We start from the raw sequence: 16,434 nt of genomic DNA, 5'->3' as shown, positions 1-16,434 counted from the left end.
GATGTACCGGGCGTCACCCACAGGGGCCCTCGTGGTTTCTGGGGGCCGTTCAGGACTTGATAAATAAAAAAATAAAAAAAAGAGGGTGGGGGGTATTAAAGGGCTGAGACTGACGCGGAGGACTGTTTGGGGAAAAGGAGCGGAAGCCAAAGGAGGTTGAGGATGCCAGAGACCCTGAAAAAAGCAGGTGAGCCTCATCAGTGGAGTTATTAATTAACACAATCTTTGTTATTAACACACTTCTGGAGTTTGCAGCTCTCTTAACTGACAACGTTTAGACGCAAGAATGAATGAATTACGGTTTTATTTAAACTGAGTTTATAATCAAAGATGGAAACTTACCATAAAATATAAAATGGTATAAATCCTTTCTTTAAAAAAGTCTCAATGTTGTTTATTTAAATTGTTTTAACCCACTTCATTTATAAAAATAACTGCACAACATCCAGTATTATATTGGTCACATATATTCAGTCTCATATATTTAATGTAAAGAATAAAACAATAATCCTACTTGGTGTTTAAATATTTTAAAATACAAGCGTTATTTTTTCTTATTTTGGAGCTGAAGCACAAGGTTCTACCAAACTATGATGTGAATCCCTTTTATCTGGAATATAATGGAATATAACAGCAACTGTAACCGTGAGAGTCTGATGTCTTAACGCTCATTAGCCTCACGCCCATTCTCCGGTCGTGCCGGGCCTCCTGGCGCACGTTTTCAGGGACTCTGTGAATCTACTCTGGTCATTTTTTTTGGCCTTGACACAAACGTGGAAACTTCTGACGTGCAACTGATGCATCCACAAACTGCACCGCTGATCTAAAAACACTCGACAGCATTCCAGCACAACAGATGACTCAAAGGGCTGTCTGGTGTGTGTGTGTGTGTGTGTGTGTGTGGTGTGTGTGTGTGTGTGTGTGTGTGTGTGTGTGTGTGTGTGTGTGTGTGTGTGTTCTCATACATGCTGCATAGTGAGGACCTTTTCTGTGGTCCTCATAACTTCAGGGGTGGTTTGAGGGTTAAGACTTGGTTCTAAGGTTGGGTTAAGAAGAAGTGATCCTCAAAATGATCTAAACTTATCGTTACGATTGCGTTTCCTGTTTGTTACATCTTTACTGGTGGACAGCAGCACGAGAGACCATAGAAGAGATGTTCCCCCAGGGAACCTTTGCATGATTGAAGGCACTTCATACGGTCCTCTGGATGCACTCTATATATAAAGTAATCATTCATCGCCAACATTTTTTTCGTCTCCTCATTGTGACGCAGGACTGAACGTGTAAAAATGTCCCCATGTTGAAGCACCTGGTGCTTCAGAGCAATGCGCCAGTTGCAGGACTGTCAAGGACAAGCGCTATATTTAGGTCTTTTTTTGACAGACAAGCGTTTAAGAATCAAGAAAGACGCAGTCAAACATCTCATACAAGAGCCTCTGGCATCGATATGCTATTATTAGCTTTTCAAAATATTGCTCGTTCCAGTTGTTGATTGTGGCTCCTAGATTTTCCTCCAAAAACATCATCTGCCCACCAGCTCAAGGCGCCCCCACATTACTCTCCAGATCCACATGAATATTAAACAAATGTGAGAGAACTCAAACACACTCTGTGCAAATGTCAGTGTGTTGTTCCATCTAATTGAGCACGTGATGCTTTGACGAGCACATAATGGATGTGTCCTGATCTCTGAAGACCTAATTTACCAGCATATTAAGACAGTGAATTAACCTTTTAAACATAGTTTAAAAAGGCTGCAGAGGCCATATTATCAACTCTATCACTCAAGCAAACACACCAACGCCTCTGGAACTCTGCATCTCTTTCTCTGCCTGATGTCACACATCTTTTGTAAACTTTCCAATCTACTAGAACCACACAAATATATCTCAAGTCTGTTGTTTCCTTCTATAAAACCCAAAAACTCCGGGGATTGTTTGTGTAATCGTCACGTTCACCCATCAGGAAGGTTACTCAATGAACAGCGTGTGGTTTTTAAGCACAGCCTCAATCTGTAGTTTCAGCATTTACCAAGAAACCGAAGACCCAGGAAGCAGCCGTGGGGTCGTCTGTGGTCTTTGAAGCAGAGACAGAGAAGCCCGACGCCAAAGTGAAATGGCAGTGCAACGCGAAGGACATCGTCAGCGGGGACAAATACGCCATCACGGCTGATGGAAACAAGCATTCGCTCTCCATCAAAGCTGTCACACACGAAGACGCCAACATCTATGCAGTGATTTCTGGCGGGTCGAAGGTCAAGTTTGAGCTGAAGGTTGTATCAAAGCCAGGTGGGAAACTTTGATGCTGCAGCTGTGTGTTTAAGGTCTCCGCTGGCTCACCTGCACGCCGCATTTAGCATCACACGGTTCAAATAACAACACAAAAAGAGGCTTTCCACTCTGGCTGCATGCTTTTGAAGGTACCACAGCCATTCTGCCTGGTGACACAAGCATGACAGAGAAATGCTAGCTGTTCTAGAATGTTAGCTTAGCTTTAACGTAATGGTTACTCTATCAATGTGTAAAGCTAATGCTAATGCTACACCACCTCTCACCAGTTCACCCATTGGAGGTAGCAGCAGTATTCTTTACAAACATGCAATACTGAAATATTAGCATAAACCAGCTAAGCGTGTTAGCGCATGAAGTGTGATTTTCAAAGTATATAGCAACTGCAGGGGCTGCACTTGTGTCTGGATTTAAACATTTAAAAGGCAGGTGTAACCGGCAGGAGCACAGGTGGCTGCAGGAAGGTCCAGGAAAAATGAACAGACGTGTGTAAACTTGGAATCAGGCCATTGTTATTGTAAAGTGGTTTATGAGTCATGTGATTTTTGTGTGATTATTGCATCCGTGAGGTTTGCTTGAGTTTGACGAGATGGAAACATTTCTAGAGGATGAATGCAGGACCTTCTGTGGCTCATATCAGAGGCGCGTTCGCTCTGTCTGCACGCTGACCTTGACCCCCTCCCACGCCAGTGCATTATTTCCTCATGAGTAACCACCACTTGACTCGTGCTCTGAGTATGCATGCGAGGCAGCTGATAGCACACGGAAAATCCGCCACGACTTCGAAGACGATAAGACACTTGAAATACTTTCGGAGGAACGTTGACCCGGGGTCAGTCCTCAGTGCTTCAGCCGCCGTCCGTCATGTCCAACTCCAGGACATTCATCATTAAAAAGCCTCAAAACTTTGACCAAATACATCAATCTGTCATTCTGCTCATACTGGTACCATAGAAGCACCTGCTGAGGCCCCTGTTGATGGACCTAAAGAGCCCAGAGTACAACCAGAGCAGGCTCCTGCAGCAGCAGCTACACTGGACCAGAGCACAGCCCCAGGCCCAGATGGTCCTCCAGCTGAAGGTCAGCCAGTTGCTCATTCATATCCAATTTAAATATTAAATATTTACTTGTTGTGATGAATCCCTGTGACCAAATCAAAGCAGGGATCATAATAGATCATCTGAAAACAGCCCAAAGATTTATGCTCCGCAGCTTGTGAGAAGCAGAAGTTAGCAGCGAAGTTCTGAAGAGTTTGGTTCGCTTTACACACTGAAACGATCCTTGCTGTTTCCTGTCCTGGCAGACGGACACGCTCCAGACACCAGGCAGGACCTGACTGGACTCTTCACAGAGAAGCCTCAGAGTGGGGAGGTCACCGTAGGTCAGTGGCGACATCATTCTGGAAATGGATAGAAATGATAAAAAAAGGAGATGATGCAGGAATTCTTGATTTATTCTTACAAACACAATCACAAACTGTTCATCTGAGCAGGTCAGAACATCACGTTTGTGGCCAGAGTGAACGCGGAGTCGCTGCTGAAGAAGCCCTCCGTCAAATGGTTCAAAGGGAAGTGGATGGATCTCGCCAGCAAGTCCGGAAAACACCTGCAGCTGAAGGAGTCGTACGACCGCAACAGCAAGGTGGACGACAGCGAAACCTCTGAACTTTGACCCCCCAAAGCACAGTTGAGGCTCCTGCTGCTGTTGTGTTTCTCCACATTGTTGGTGCTGACCTCAGCGGCCGCGTCTCCTGCAGGTCCACACGTTTGAGATGCAGATCCTGTCAGCCAAGGCTAACTTTGCCGGCGCCTACAGGTGTGAGGTCTCTTCCAAGGACCAGTTCGACAGCTGTAACTTCACCCTGGCCGTTCACGGTGAGAGCGCGTCTGGCGGCGGCGGTCTCAGCCTCGCGGCTTTAGCGTGTTTCTGAGGTTTCGCTCTGTTTCAGATGTTTGCGTCGAGGAAGGGCTGGACATAAGAGCTGCGTTCAGGCGCACGTAAGTTCGGAAACATTCAGAGCGATGGTCACTGGCGAGTTCACAAACTGGGACGCCAGAATGTGAATGTGAAGGTTGAATATCCATTAAGCGATCGAGCCTATAAGGAAAATGATCGTGTTTGTGGTGATCTGTCAGGAATGAAGCCGTTAAGAAGACGATCGGCCCGGAAACGAGGTAGTGAAGGGGTTTGCTGAAGCACCCGAGGCTTGAATTCAAACTCAGAGGACTGTGAGGGAGAGAGAACCAGGACCGAGACATCCTGGTTCCTCTCTGACTCCGTCTTAAACAGAACCTGAGTCACGAATCACCTCTGATCTGCTGGACTGAGACCGACACCAAGAGCTGAAAGAGGGCCCAGATTAGCCATCCTGCATGTAGCCCGATAACCTCTAAGTGGGCCACCGGCTCTCTCTGTTCTCCTCCCCTGGTGTCAGTCATGACTCAGCAGAATCAGCTGCACAAACCCGACAGAGTGAGTTTTCCACTCAGCGCCTGAACCCCACCTCAGATGAGAGGCAGGAGATAAGATCCAGTCAAGTCGGAGCCCTCCTCATCACTGTCCACCGCACCGATTAGAGTCGAGCACCGGCAGCTTCTCTGTAGCCTCCGGTGGTTTGTTCTGGTCTTGTTTCATTGATTGTTGCTGCTGGATTTAAAGGAACAGTTTGCTAAAGATGACTGATGGGGCTGAGCTCGATAGAACAGTGTTGAAGAAAATAACTTTGTTTAACGCAACAACAAAATAAAAACCGAGAGAATCAAACTGCTCCTTTGTGCACAGCAACACTGGTCAATAGCAAACCAGCAGCTGATTCTTGCCTTCATTTTTCTTCAGCCCTAAAGGATAAAAGTCACTCATTCCGTTTAAATACTGTTTGTTTGGTTGCATTTTATGTTGTGTATTATGTTGCTTGGCAACCTTTAAGCACTTGCCAACAGCACTACTATAATTAAAACTCACTACAGAAATATTTCTGACTATAAAAGCAACAGTGCCAGAAGATGGTGATTGAGTATTGATGTTTTTGCTGCTGGTGGCTGATTTTTCTGCAGTAGCACGGACGGAAAAGAAGACTCGGGGGAGTTGGACTTCAGTACTTTACTCAAAAAGAGGTAAATGGAGGCTAAATGTGACATTTCTGGATAACGGTCATTGTCTGTTTTTCATTTCTTCTTTACTTTCTGTTTCGGGCCGTCGTGCGTCCTCAGAGAGTAAGCTGCGTATTTACAAATTCAATCGCCCGATATAATTTACGACTGATAATTAACTCACTCATGGAGATGAAAATGTGTCCTGTGGTTAGGAAAGAATTCACTCTCCTGCTCCGACAAGTCAGTCATTTTAGTAGATTAAGAGCAACCAAACTAAAACAAACAATCTGATGTTTTAAGTAAAAGCAGAAAAAAAAGAAGCCGGGAACATTTTTTTTTCTTTCAAAAGTGCCAACAGGCTGCCTGCAACACGGAGTCTCACAGCATCACTCATTTATAGAAATAAAAGGGGGGAAAAGCACAAATAACAACTCATCATGACAACATTGTTGAGTCTGAAATTAATTTGTGAAAGAGTAATTAATACCATATAACAATTTATTAACTAGTGTGAGGTATGTTCTGACGTCTTCTTGCAGTTCTTCTCTAATCATTAATCACTTGTGCAATCATTAAAATGGCTGAGCTCTAATGTGTCGTTGGTTCATTTGTTTTGCTGTTAAAATGCTGCGTTTTAACTCCTCTGCTTTGTTTTTGCTGCATTTGATTCTTGGCTTCTCCCGAATGAGCAGCAGTTTCTTAAAATCCTCCAGCCGGTAAGAAACTGCAGAACTGTTCTTCTGGATGTCAGGAGAGATTTTTATCAGTGTTTGTTTACATTGTAATCCATCCATCCATCCATCCATCCATCCATCCATCCATCCATCCATCCAATGCACATATCCTGTAATTTACTGATGTTTAAATAATTTCTTAAAGGATAAAAAAAAGCAGCCGAGTTCAAAAAAATGTAATATCATCATCATTGTTACTGTAAATTACTGTGTTCATTATAAAACATATGGCAGATTCGATTCAACAAGAAAAGAAAAAAAAACACAATGCAATTTACAGATTAGCGGAGAAAAGTCAGAAGTCCTGAGCTGCAGGTTCAGGACGTTTGAGCTCTGCAGGTTCATGTGAGCGGCACCATTAAGGACGCTTGCTGCGCCTCTAGTGGACATGTGTGGTAAATGCGTGTAACAGGGACACAGGACACAGGAGACACAGGAGACGTCACTAGTTTGTGTTGCTTATATTCATGCTAAAAATGTGACAAAAGTGGTTATTCTTCTCTTTGTATGGTTAAACATTCCTTTTATTCTCTGATTTTAATCACTGTGAGAAGTTGATTAATCCATGTGTGGGTCCGTCTGGTTGTTCAACGTGTCAGAGCCGTGCACGTGCACACAGAGCCTGAAGTGGACGTGTGGGACATTCTCAGTAAGGCTCCGTCCTCCGAATACGAGAAGATTGCCTTTCAGCACGGCATCACGGACCTGAGAGGCATGCTAAAGAGACTGAAGAAGATGAAGAAGGAGGAGAAGAAGAGTGCAGGTTTGTGCAGCTGCTCCTTAGAGTCGCACAGACGTTTCACACCGATGTAAATGCAACCGAACGCTGTGCGTTTAGCCTTCCTGCGGAAGCTGGATCCAGCCTATCAAGTGACAAAAGGCCATAAAATCAAGCTGGCCATTGAGGTGGCAAATCCAGACGCTGATGTGAAGTGGCTGAAGAACGGCCAAGAATTCCATCCCACCGGAAGGTGACGATTCAATAATTCTATTCCAGGAACATCGAACAAAAGTGCTGATTTTGCTCCTTTTTTCCCCTCTCTCCTCTCATCGTTTATGGAAAATAATTTAAGCAAGTAAGTGTTTAAGATCAAACTATAAAAAAAACAATTGAAACTGCACATAAAGTTATATTTGCATCTTCTTGTCCAGGTACATCTTTGAGAGCGTTGGCAACATGCGCTACCTCACCATCAACAACTGCTCTTTGGCAGATGATGCTGCGTATTGTTGTGTGGTGGGAGAGGAGAAGAGCACCACGGAGCTCTTTGTGAAGGGTATATAAGCTCCTTTACCTTAAACACCAGGAAAAGTAAAGGTCAGCCTTGAATGTTGCGCCCCCATCTGGTTCTTCTGCAGAGCCTCCAGTTGTGATCGTGAAGAGCCTGGAGGATCAGATGGTGATGAAGGGCGACCGCGTGGAGCTGGAGTGTGAGGTCTCGGAGGAAGGAGCCAACGTCAAATGGTCAGATTTTCCTCTGCGTTCTTAGTTCAGGCATGTTTAAGCTACATTCCAATTCTCCTTTTTGCCCCTTCTTCTTCATCTACCCCCACCAAAACTGGACTGAGGGGGTGAAAACATTCCTCTATGAATCAGGACACGACTACCAATACCTCATCAAACGTCGCTAGCTACCACTACAAGCTGCTGCTTCAGTAGAAGTCGCAACATTCATCATGCCGTCGTCAACAGTTAGTTAGTTTAGTAGTTTAGTAGTTTCCATGGTTCTGGTCCTAATTGGGGTGAATTTGCCATCGGCTGAGCTATGAGAATCTGTAGATGCATTCACTCATTATGGCGAACAATTTTAAAATACAACCAACAATTCAAAACATGGCTAATATGAGTGTTGTTACCATAAAAATCAGTAATTGTGCTTATTTACATTTACACTTGCATTTTACTTTTTTTAAAATCATCTCTACCCCTTCATTTCAAGTCAGGTCTTAGGTTGTCTTTGTTTCAACCAGCGCTTAACCTGGCAGACAATTAGGACCAACTTATTACGCAAAACCAAGGGCTAAAGGGTAAAACTGGGATTTAGCCTCAACTCCAATAGGTGAACATTTAAAAGTTCAGCATCACACACGCAAAGCAAAAAATAAAGAACAATCATCCTTTTATTGTAATCAGCGCCCTGGAATGACCAAGCAAGTGGTTTTGGAGTTTGAGTTGTGGACAAAAAGGTCACATCAGCATTCTTCCAAGTCCTCTGTGATTCATCAGACCAAAGGTCAAAGATCAATAAGTTGGGCAAAGGTTGATGATTAAATGTGAAACTCCAAATCATTTATGTTAGAAAAGGTGAGATGTGCCACCGTGGTCTAAAAGTCACACAAAGATGCAGAGAAACGGTGATAAATCTATCACATTAACCTTTAAAAACTTCAGGTGCTGAACCTCAGGAATTCCTCACTGCAGGTTATACTCAAAGTAATTTAAATCAGTCGTTTTTATTTATTTATATCAGGCAAGTGTAAACATATATGCTGCATTTTATACAGCTCTAGCCAGCAGTAGACAACACGATCATCAACATAAACGTGGAATAAAGCATTTAACACAATTTGGCTCTTGTTTATCTAAATAAGAAGTTAAAGTGGAGACAATACTGAGCCCTGTGGTGCACCTTTATGGAGAGATATTGTGCCAAACTAAACCATCTATTTTATTTATCTTTGAGTCTTATGAGGCAATTGAGTAGAGCTGTGAGCTCAGAAGTGTAAAAGTGTTGTAGTTATTTGTTAGTTAGTTTTACACCCCACTGGACATGATTCTGTTCCTGCCATATTAAATGTTACACAGGGAGAAAGATGGCGTGGAGTTAACCAGAGATGAGTCTTTCAAGTATCGCTTCAAGAAAGACGGCTGCAAACACTTCCTGATCATCAACGAGGCCACGAAGGAGGACTGCGGGCACTACAAGGTTAAGACCAATGGAGGGGAGTCTATGGCTGAGCTCTTGGTGCAGGGTGAGTCCCTGGTGTTGAACCGATGCTCCGGTCGCACATTTCTCATCTCCGGGACAGCGGTCATGTGACCTCACTGCCCCCTTCATCCAAGGCTGCTGCAACACTGGACCATCACTCACGAGTCAGCTGGTCTAATCAGGACAACCTTTCATGTGTATGAAACGCTCCCTTTAGCCTCTACATGTGCCGAATGAGCTCCGATAACAGTTTCTTAGGGATGTTTTGATTAACTTCCCAAATGCATTATTTCTGTAAGATTACCTGCAGCATCTGGTCGTCATCTGTTTATTTTCTACCCGAAACCCAATTAGATATTCCCATTGTGTCTGTTGCTTAGATACAGCTGGCTCCTGCCAGATAATGGAAAGTCTCACGCTCAAATATGCCGTCACTATATTAGCCTCCAATATAAGATTTGTATCACGTTGCTCCGTCCTCTCGAGCATTTACGTTAAAGACCAGGAAATTTCCTCTCTTCTCTGAGCCTCTGTTGTTCTTGACTGTAGAAAAAGAGCTGGAGATCTACCAGAGCATCGCCGACCTCACGGTGAAAGCGAAGGATCAGGCGCTCTTTAAATGCGAGGTGTCAGACGAGAACGTCAGGGGAACCTGGTACAAGAATGGTGCAGAGGTCAAACCTGACGCTCGGATAAACATCACTCACATTGGCAGGTGAGCGGAGGCTCACAGGTGCTAGAAACGCTGCATGCTAACGTAATGGACGGAACATTTTTACTTCCTAGGATCCACAAACTGACCATCGACGATGTCAAACCAGGAGACGAGGGAGACTATACTTTTGTTCCAGACGGATACGCTTACAGCCTTTCAGCTAAACTCAATTTCTTGGGTAATAAAAGCAGAATTTGCAGAATTCCTCTCCAACTCCTGACGCTGATTTTTTCTAAAAACTTGTTCTAATAGAGGTGAAGATTGATTATGTGCCACGCCAAGGTAGGAAAAACTCCCCCCAACCCTTCAAAATGCCACCAGGCCAAGGAGATCTGTTCACATCCTCAACACGGACATCTGGCTTTCTTAGACCCCCCTAAGATCCACCTGGACTGCATGGGTCGCACTGCAGAGTCCACTATAGTGGTGGTAGCTGGCAACAAACTGCGCCTGGATGTCCCCATCACCGGAGACCCTGCTCCCACAGTGGTCTGGACCAAAGGAGAGAAGGTAAAAGGAGGGAAAAGATGAACGATCTCAGTCTGGCACAGGTCACCTGGTGAATGCCAAACAGTCAGTAAGGTCTAAAGTCTCTACACTAACGCCGTCCTCGCTCCTAATATTACTCTGAATAAATCCAGCTCCCAGTTTATTTGGCTGCTGCCTGCACGGCTGCTGTCCTTGAGGACGAATAGAGGTCACCAGATGGCTTTGTTCTCCTCAGCCTTAATCGCTTTGATCTGCTTAAATGTAGGCTAATTCCGTTAAACAGGACGGAGAGAGGAACCAAAGACTGGCATCTTCTTGGACCCTGACAGACAGTGAAGTAAGTGTGCATGTCCAGGGTGAACGTGCACGCACTTCTTTACATCGTTTGGCTTTCACACACACATATTTACCATGCTATAGCACGATGGGTGCAAAAAAGCAGCCGCGGAGAGACTTGGTCACCTGGGGAGAGCTTCTGGACAGGTCACCAGTCCACCACAGGACCCACAATAAAATACTGTGTATCACTGGGAGGAAACTGGAGAGATTCCACCGATCAAGTGTGCGCTCACTTCATCAAGTTGTTTACCTTGCAGGTCGTAACGGAGGGAGACGGAAGGGTCCACGTAGAGTCCACCAAAGGTCACTGCATCTTCACCATCGAGGGGGCCGAGCGGCAGGACGAGGGAATCTACTCGGTCGTGGTTCGAAACCTGGCTGGAGAGGACACCGCGGATATAAACGTGAAAGTTGTGGGTGAGACGGAGTTTGATCTCTCTAAATTGTCCACTGCAAAGGTGGAGCCAAAGGAATAATACCTCATCTAAATGGTAACAGGAAGTGTTGTTTCCCTCAGATGTCCCAGACCCTCCTCAGGAGGTGAAAATCCTCAGTGTCGGGGAGGAGTCTTGTGTTGTCCAGTGGGACCCTCCGCTGTTTGATGGTGGACAGCCTATTATTGGTCAGTACGGTGACCTTACCACACTTGTTGACACATTTACTCGATTACAACACGCATGGTTTGAATTTTATCTCCTAGGTTATGTGTTGGAGAGGAAGAAGAAACAAAGCTACAGGTGGATGAGGCTGAACTTTGACCCCTACCCCGAAACCACGTATGAAGCCAAGCGCATGATCGAAGGAGTGGCGTACGAGATGCGGGTCTACGCTGTCAACAGCATCGGCATGTCTCGCCACAGTCAGGCCTCGCAACCTTTCGTGCCAGTCGGTGAGTCGGAGAGCCGGGTGAGACAGGTTACTGTGGAGAGCCGGGTGAGACAGGTTACAGTGGAGAGCCGGGTTAGACTGGTTACAGTGGAGAGCCGGGTTAGACTGGTTACTGTGGGACAGAGTGGCTGATCAAACTAGTTACGGTGGGATAGACTGGATAGTTTTCATTCCTTATATCCTGGATCACCCACAATGCAACATGTTTGTTCCCTCAAAGTCAAAGCCTGAAGCACTAAGTGAGGCTCCTCTTCTTCACACTTCACCTAAAGATTTTCATCATCTTCTGAGCTGTCTTCTGTCTTCGGCGGAGTCTGATGTTGGTTTCCAGTGACATCCCCCCGAGGCGCTTTGTCAGATTTTGCGGCTCCCCCCGGAGCTTTTCATTTCAAAACTGTCAACACGCTTTATCCTGTAAAAAATCCTTTCACAAAGGCCTGTTTTCTGTCTTTAAATGAATGTCTGATTGAATTATTGACAACGGAGAGACTTTTTTATAAAGGCGTTTTCTTCAATTCTTTCAGCTTTTCTGTTTTTTTCCTTATAAACACGACAGACACCTGCAGATGTAAACCCGGCCCTTCAAATATTTGTAACATCTTGGATAAACACCAGAAATAATCTTTCGTGAGATTTCGTGCTTGAAAGGCAGACACATTTTTGTCACTTTCTGGTGTGCACACACAAAAGAGAATGACAGCTAAAACCTGGAGGAGCTCAATTCAGCTGCAAGACTACAAACAGAATAAAGGGACAGCAGAGAGGAAGTCAGCACGGCGAGACATTCATGGAGGCAACCCAGGAGTCGGCAGACAGGAGACGCATCCTGAGGCAGACGAGGAGTCGGGAACCAGCGGCGAAGCTTCACTGCACTTCCCTGACAGCAGCGTTCCCCAACGGAGAGGAGGGGGCTCCCGCAGAGACAGCAGGGAAGGTTCCCCGGGAGAGAGGAGGCATCTGTTTATATTTCCAGCTGATTCTGATGGAGGACTTCGAAATCTAACCAGTCTACTGACATTTCCACAGATTTATTGAGCGAGTTGACACATTAGTCTTAGTTTTATGTGTTTTAACGAGGATAAAGTCATTGAGATGTTGTTGGAACATCAACAGGCTGCTTTTAGAACATCTAAACTGCCCATCCTCCCTGTCTTCTCTCCAGCCCCCACCAGTGAGCCCGTTGGCCTGTGCGTGGACGACATCAGTGACACCTCCATTGTGCTGAAGTGGCGTCCGCCTGAGCGGATGGGCTCAGTCGATCTCGAAGGCTACGGGGTCGAGTACTGCAAGGAAGGAAGTAAGACCTGTCTGTCAGCTCGATCGTTTAAATATTGTAAATAAATGAACAGCTAATCACGTTGTTGCACGCGGTGCGATCACAGCAGAGGATTGGTTACCAGCCGTTCAGGGCCTGACAGACCGGACGTCACTCATCATCAGGAATCTCACCACAGGAGACAAGCTGCAGTTCCGCGTGCGGGCCTACAACATGGCGGGGCCCAGTCCTGCCGCCACCCTGGCTCAGCCCGTGACCATCAGAGAGATCATGCGTGAGGGTCTCGGTGGTACCAAAACCTCCCATGTTCCTGCGCCTGTTTTCATGTGGTTTTGCTGTTGTTTCTCAGAGCGGCCAAAGATTTTGCTCCCGAGGAACCTGCGCCAGACTCTCATTCGGAGAGTCGGGGACACGGTCAACCTGGCGATCCCCTTCCAGGTGCAGCTTACACACCCCCATCACTGATGACATCATCCCTTCACTGCTCTTTAGACACCAGAACATTGGAACCAGACCCTCCAACCAGCTTTTGGTTAACAATTTGCAAACAACATCGTTGGTCAAGTGACTCGTGATCTCCTAACTTGTTTCGTGTTCAGGGAAAGCCCAGGCCAAAGGTCACATGGAGTAAAAACGGGGAGCCCCTCAGCTCCACATTCGCCAGTGTCAGGAACAGTGAGGGGGACACCATCCTCTTCATCCGCAAGACGGAGAAAAAGCACTCTGGGAAGTATGACCTCCAGGTGCAGATCGAGAACGTGGAAGACACGGCGAGCGTGACCCTGCAGGTTGTAGGTAGGTGAGGCCGTCTGGAGATCTGAGGCGGTTCCACAGGTACGTTGATCCTGTTCCCCGTCTGCGTCATAGATCTCCCGGGACCCCCTGAGGTGCTGAAGATCGTCGACGTTTGGGGATTCAACGTGGCGCTGGAGTGGAAGCCGCCCAAGGACGACGGGAACTGCGAGATCACCGGCTACACCGTTCAGAAGGCTGACAAGAAGACCATGGTGAGAGTAGCAGCCCGGCAACCAGACACACGACATCCAGCTCATCTGAAAGTTAGTCTGTTATGTAAATGAGCGATGACAGCGGCCACATTATGGAGGACGATTGTATTTTTCCTTTATTGAGATACAGAAAAACATCTTGGCCCCAGTCTAGTGTCTGTTCCTTCGTGGCCATGGATCAGGCATGCGTGCCCGTGGGTGACGTATCCGAAATGACCTGATTCCATCTGAAAATCCGCGCCCATTACGCACTCAAACAGAACAAAAAGGGTGTGGAGTCCATTTCAGATTGTCACCTCATCAAAAACGAGCTCTCGCCTTGTGATTATGGAGCTCCCCGATTCCAGCTAACATCTGTTCTGCTCCGATCCGGTCGCGTATCGGATGTATTGACACGGCGGATAAAATGAGACACTGCCCATAAAATCCAAAGCAATTGGAAGCAGGCTGGGCTCTAGTCTGTAGTCAGGCCCGGTTCATAAGCAGCTCACTGCGTTCCAGATGTCTTCTCAAAGGAGGCGGTGTCCAACATCTCATAACAGCTTATTTTTTTGTAGCCGACACTGAGCCACGACATGTGTAGTCTCCATTAAGGGAATGATTGTGGGGATTGCCACACAGGCTCAGGGGGACATTTTGGACTCTCTCGTCCGTTGCACCTCTGCGAGCGGCCTCCGATTCTCTGATGTGTTTTAGGCCTGTTGGCCACGGCTCCATTTAGCCAGGAACAGCGCAGGACAGGAATGATCTAATCTGGACCTCCAAGCCAGGACTTGGCCTGGAGTGTCTCTTTGGTGATGCAGGGACATTGTTCTGAGGTTCATATTTCCCTGTGGTCATTGTTGGATCAAATTAGATTCACTTGCCTGCGAAGTGAGCGTGGAGACACCGGTCATCGTGTTACAGGGAACAATGTGCTGTGTTAGATGTCCCAGATAGCAGCTTGTAAATCTAAATGTGCTGAGGGAGCCTGTAAATATTGTAAAACCAGCTGCAGGCAGATTCTGCGAGCAGAAAGTCTAAATTCTGATTGTCTGATTGACATGAAGGAGTGGTTCACGGTCTACGACCAGTACCGGCGGACCCACTGTGTCGCGTCTGACCTAATCATGGGCAACGAGTACGTCTTCCGAGTGTTCGCCAACAACCTGGTGGGTTCGAGTCAGGAGCCCTGCAGCACTAAAGACAGCGCTTACATTCAGAAAACAGGTTAACGATTACACTGGACCTCTAAACCCAGCTCAGGTGGGAGCAGACTCACACTCACCCGGGCTGTTTGTCTCTTAGGCACCGTGTACAAACCGCCAACACACAAACAACACGACCTGTCTGAGGCTCCCAAGTTCACGAGTCCGCTGGTGAACCGTTCTGTTATAGCAGGATACAACGCCACCCTCAGCTGCTCGGTCAGAGGCATACCAAAGGTCAGTGTGGTGTGGACGTTCTCTTCACAACGTAAGGAACTTTTGTGATCCGTTTCAAACGCAGTCGGGTACTAACGTGCTTATCAAATATCCGCCACCACGCCGTCGTCCTGCCAGCCCAAAGTGACCTGGTACAAAAACAAGATGGACATCTCCAATGAAGCCAAGTACCGGATGCTCAGTAACCACGGCGTTCTGACTCTGGAGATCCGTAAACCGTGTCCATTTGATGGGGGAGTGTACACGTGCAAGGCGGTGAACAGCAGCGGGGAGGACACGGTGGAGTGTAAACTGGAGGTCCGCCGTAAGTACTGGACCGCTGCTCCTGGATCTTAGGAAGGAAATGCTGAGCTGACCTTCACTTAAAGCTAAAGCGGGATTTGATAACATCTAGTCGATAGATTGCCTGAGGACACGTTGATTACAAATCTTATGCGCTGAACCTTTAAAGTCTTGATGAATATTCTGATTGAACGATCTAGTCGCACAATAGAACTTAATGATAATACGGCACAATGCGTGTCTTTACATTTCCAGCCCTTTGATGGCTCACAAAGGTTGTAATTCAGTCTTAATGTCTAAATGTGAATCTTTACCTGCAGCTCAAATCATGAAAGAAGACAAGAAAGATGAGAGAAAGGAGACACTCGCTGCCGCCTGAAGGAAGACGACTTCTTTTTCTGTGCCACTAAAAATTCTTTAGGCGTCACATTCAACTGTTACGCTGTTGTTTGAGGTGGTGAATCTTCTTACTAAACCTTGGCTTCAAAACTGGCATTTTCTCCTTTCTATCCATCCATCTGTCTCTCATCCCTTCCAGATCATTGCATTCTATTTTTATTACAACTCAAAGTAAAAAAGATGCAAGTGTGAGAGCTCTGGGTCGTGTTCAGCACACCTCACCCCATTTCTGGTTTCACTCTTTTGGTTTTGCTTGTGCGCAGCAGAAATACAAAATGCTCCAAAAACACCCACCCGCGTCCGTCTTTAAGTCAATTACCGGCACGTCGCCGGCTAGAATGCTCCCTAAATTGCCACGGCGACAACAGCAGCAGCTGGTAAAACCATACAAAGCACAGCGGCGGTCCTCGGAGCCGTCGAGGGGGCGGAAGGGGGGGTTAGTTTGATTGCAACAAAGCTCCGTAAAGCCGGAGGTGTGAGGCCTGTGTACACACCATAGCTGAGATATCCTTTTACCGGCGAGGACGGGTGTCAGTGACACATGCTGGGCTTTTGGCGGAGCTGGATCTGC

The 16,434-nt window shown here is 46.5% G+C and overlaps 1 protein-coding gene across 1 annotated transcript; it reads left to right on the top strand.

Moving 5' to 3' along the window:
* Nucleotides 1-49: 49 nt before the first annotated feature.
* mybpc3 (myosin binding protein C3) lies at nt 50-15,957 on the top strand. Its single transcript, XM_057025718.1, has 31 exons — nt 50-187; nt 2,019-2,288; nt 3,243-3,368; nt 3,592-3,669; nt 3,781-3,929; nt 4,045-4,162; nt 4,237-4,285; nt 5,342-5,401; nt 6,070-6,096; nt 6,714-6,877; nt 6,953-7,085; nt 7,188-7,190; nt 7,267-7,391; nt 7,474-7,579; nt 8,921-9,087; nt 9,594-9,759; nt 9,831-9,937; nt 10,012-10,041; nt 10,130-10,269; nt 10,845-11,004; nt 11,105-11,209; nt 11,288-11,476; nt 12,638-12,772; nt 12,858-13,025; nt 13,101-13,189; nt 13,351-13,546; nt 13,619-13,758; nt 14,808-14,967; nt 15,046-15,182; nt 15,300-15,486; nt 15,785-15,957. Exons 1-31 carry the CDS (start codon nt 163-165, stop codon nt 15,841-15,843), a joined length of 3,768 nt encoding a protein of 1,255 aa, XP_056881698.1. The 5' UTR covers nt 50-162; the 3' UTR covers nt 15,844-15,957.
* The last annotated feature ends 477 nt before the right edge of the window (nt 15,958-16,434 follow it).

The sequence above is a fragment of the Takifugu flavidus genome, chromosome 2 (genome assembly GCF_003711565.1).
Source record: "Takifugu flavidus isolate HTHZ2018 chromosome 2, ASM371156v2, whole genome shotgun sequence".
Classification (NCBI taxonomy): Eukaryota; Metazoa; Chordata; class Actinopteri; order Tetraodontiformes; family Tetraodontidae; genus Takifugu; species Takifugu flavidus.
The sequence above is the reverse complement of the archived record's forward strand: the minus strand, read 5'-3'. Positions and strand labels throughout refer to the sequence as shown.

Coding starts and splice junctions, on each gene's coding strand:
- mybpc3 (XM_057025718.1), top strand. CDS start 163: ATGCCAGAGACCCTGAAAAAAGCAG. Junction 3,670..3,780: donor GAGTGGGGAGGTCACCGTAG/GTCAGTGGCGAC, acceptor TCATCTGAGCAG/GTCAGAACATCACGTTTGTG. Junction 11,477..12,637: donor GCAACCTTTCGTGCCAGTCG/GTGAGTCGGAGA, acceptor TCTTCTCTCCAG/CCCCCACCAGTGAGCCCGTT.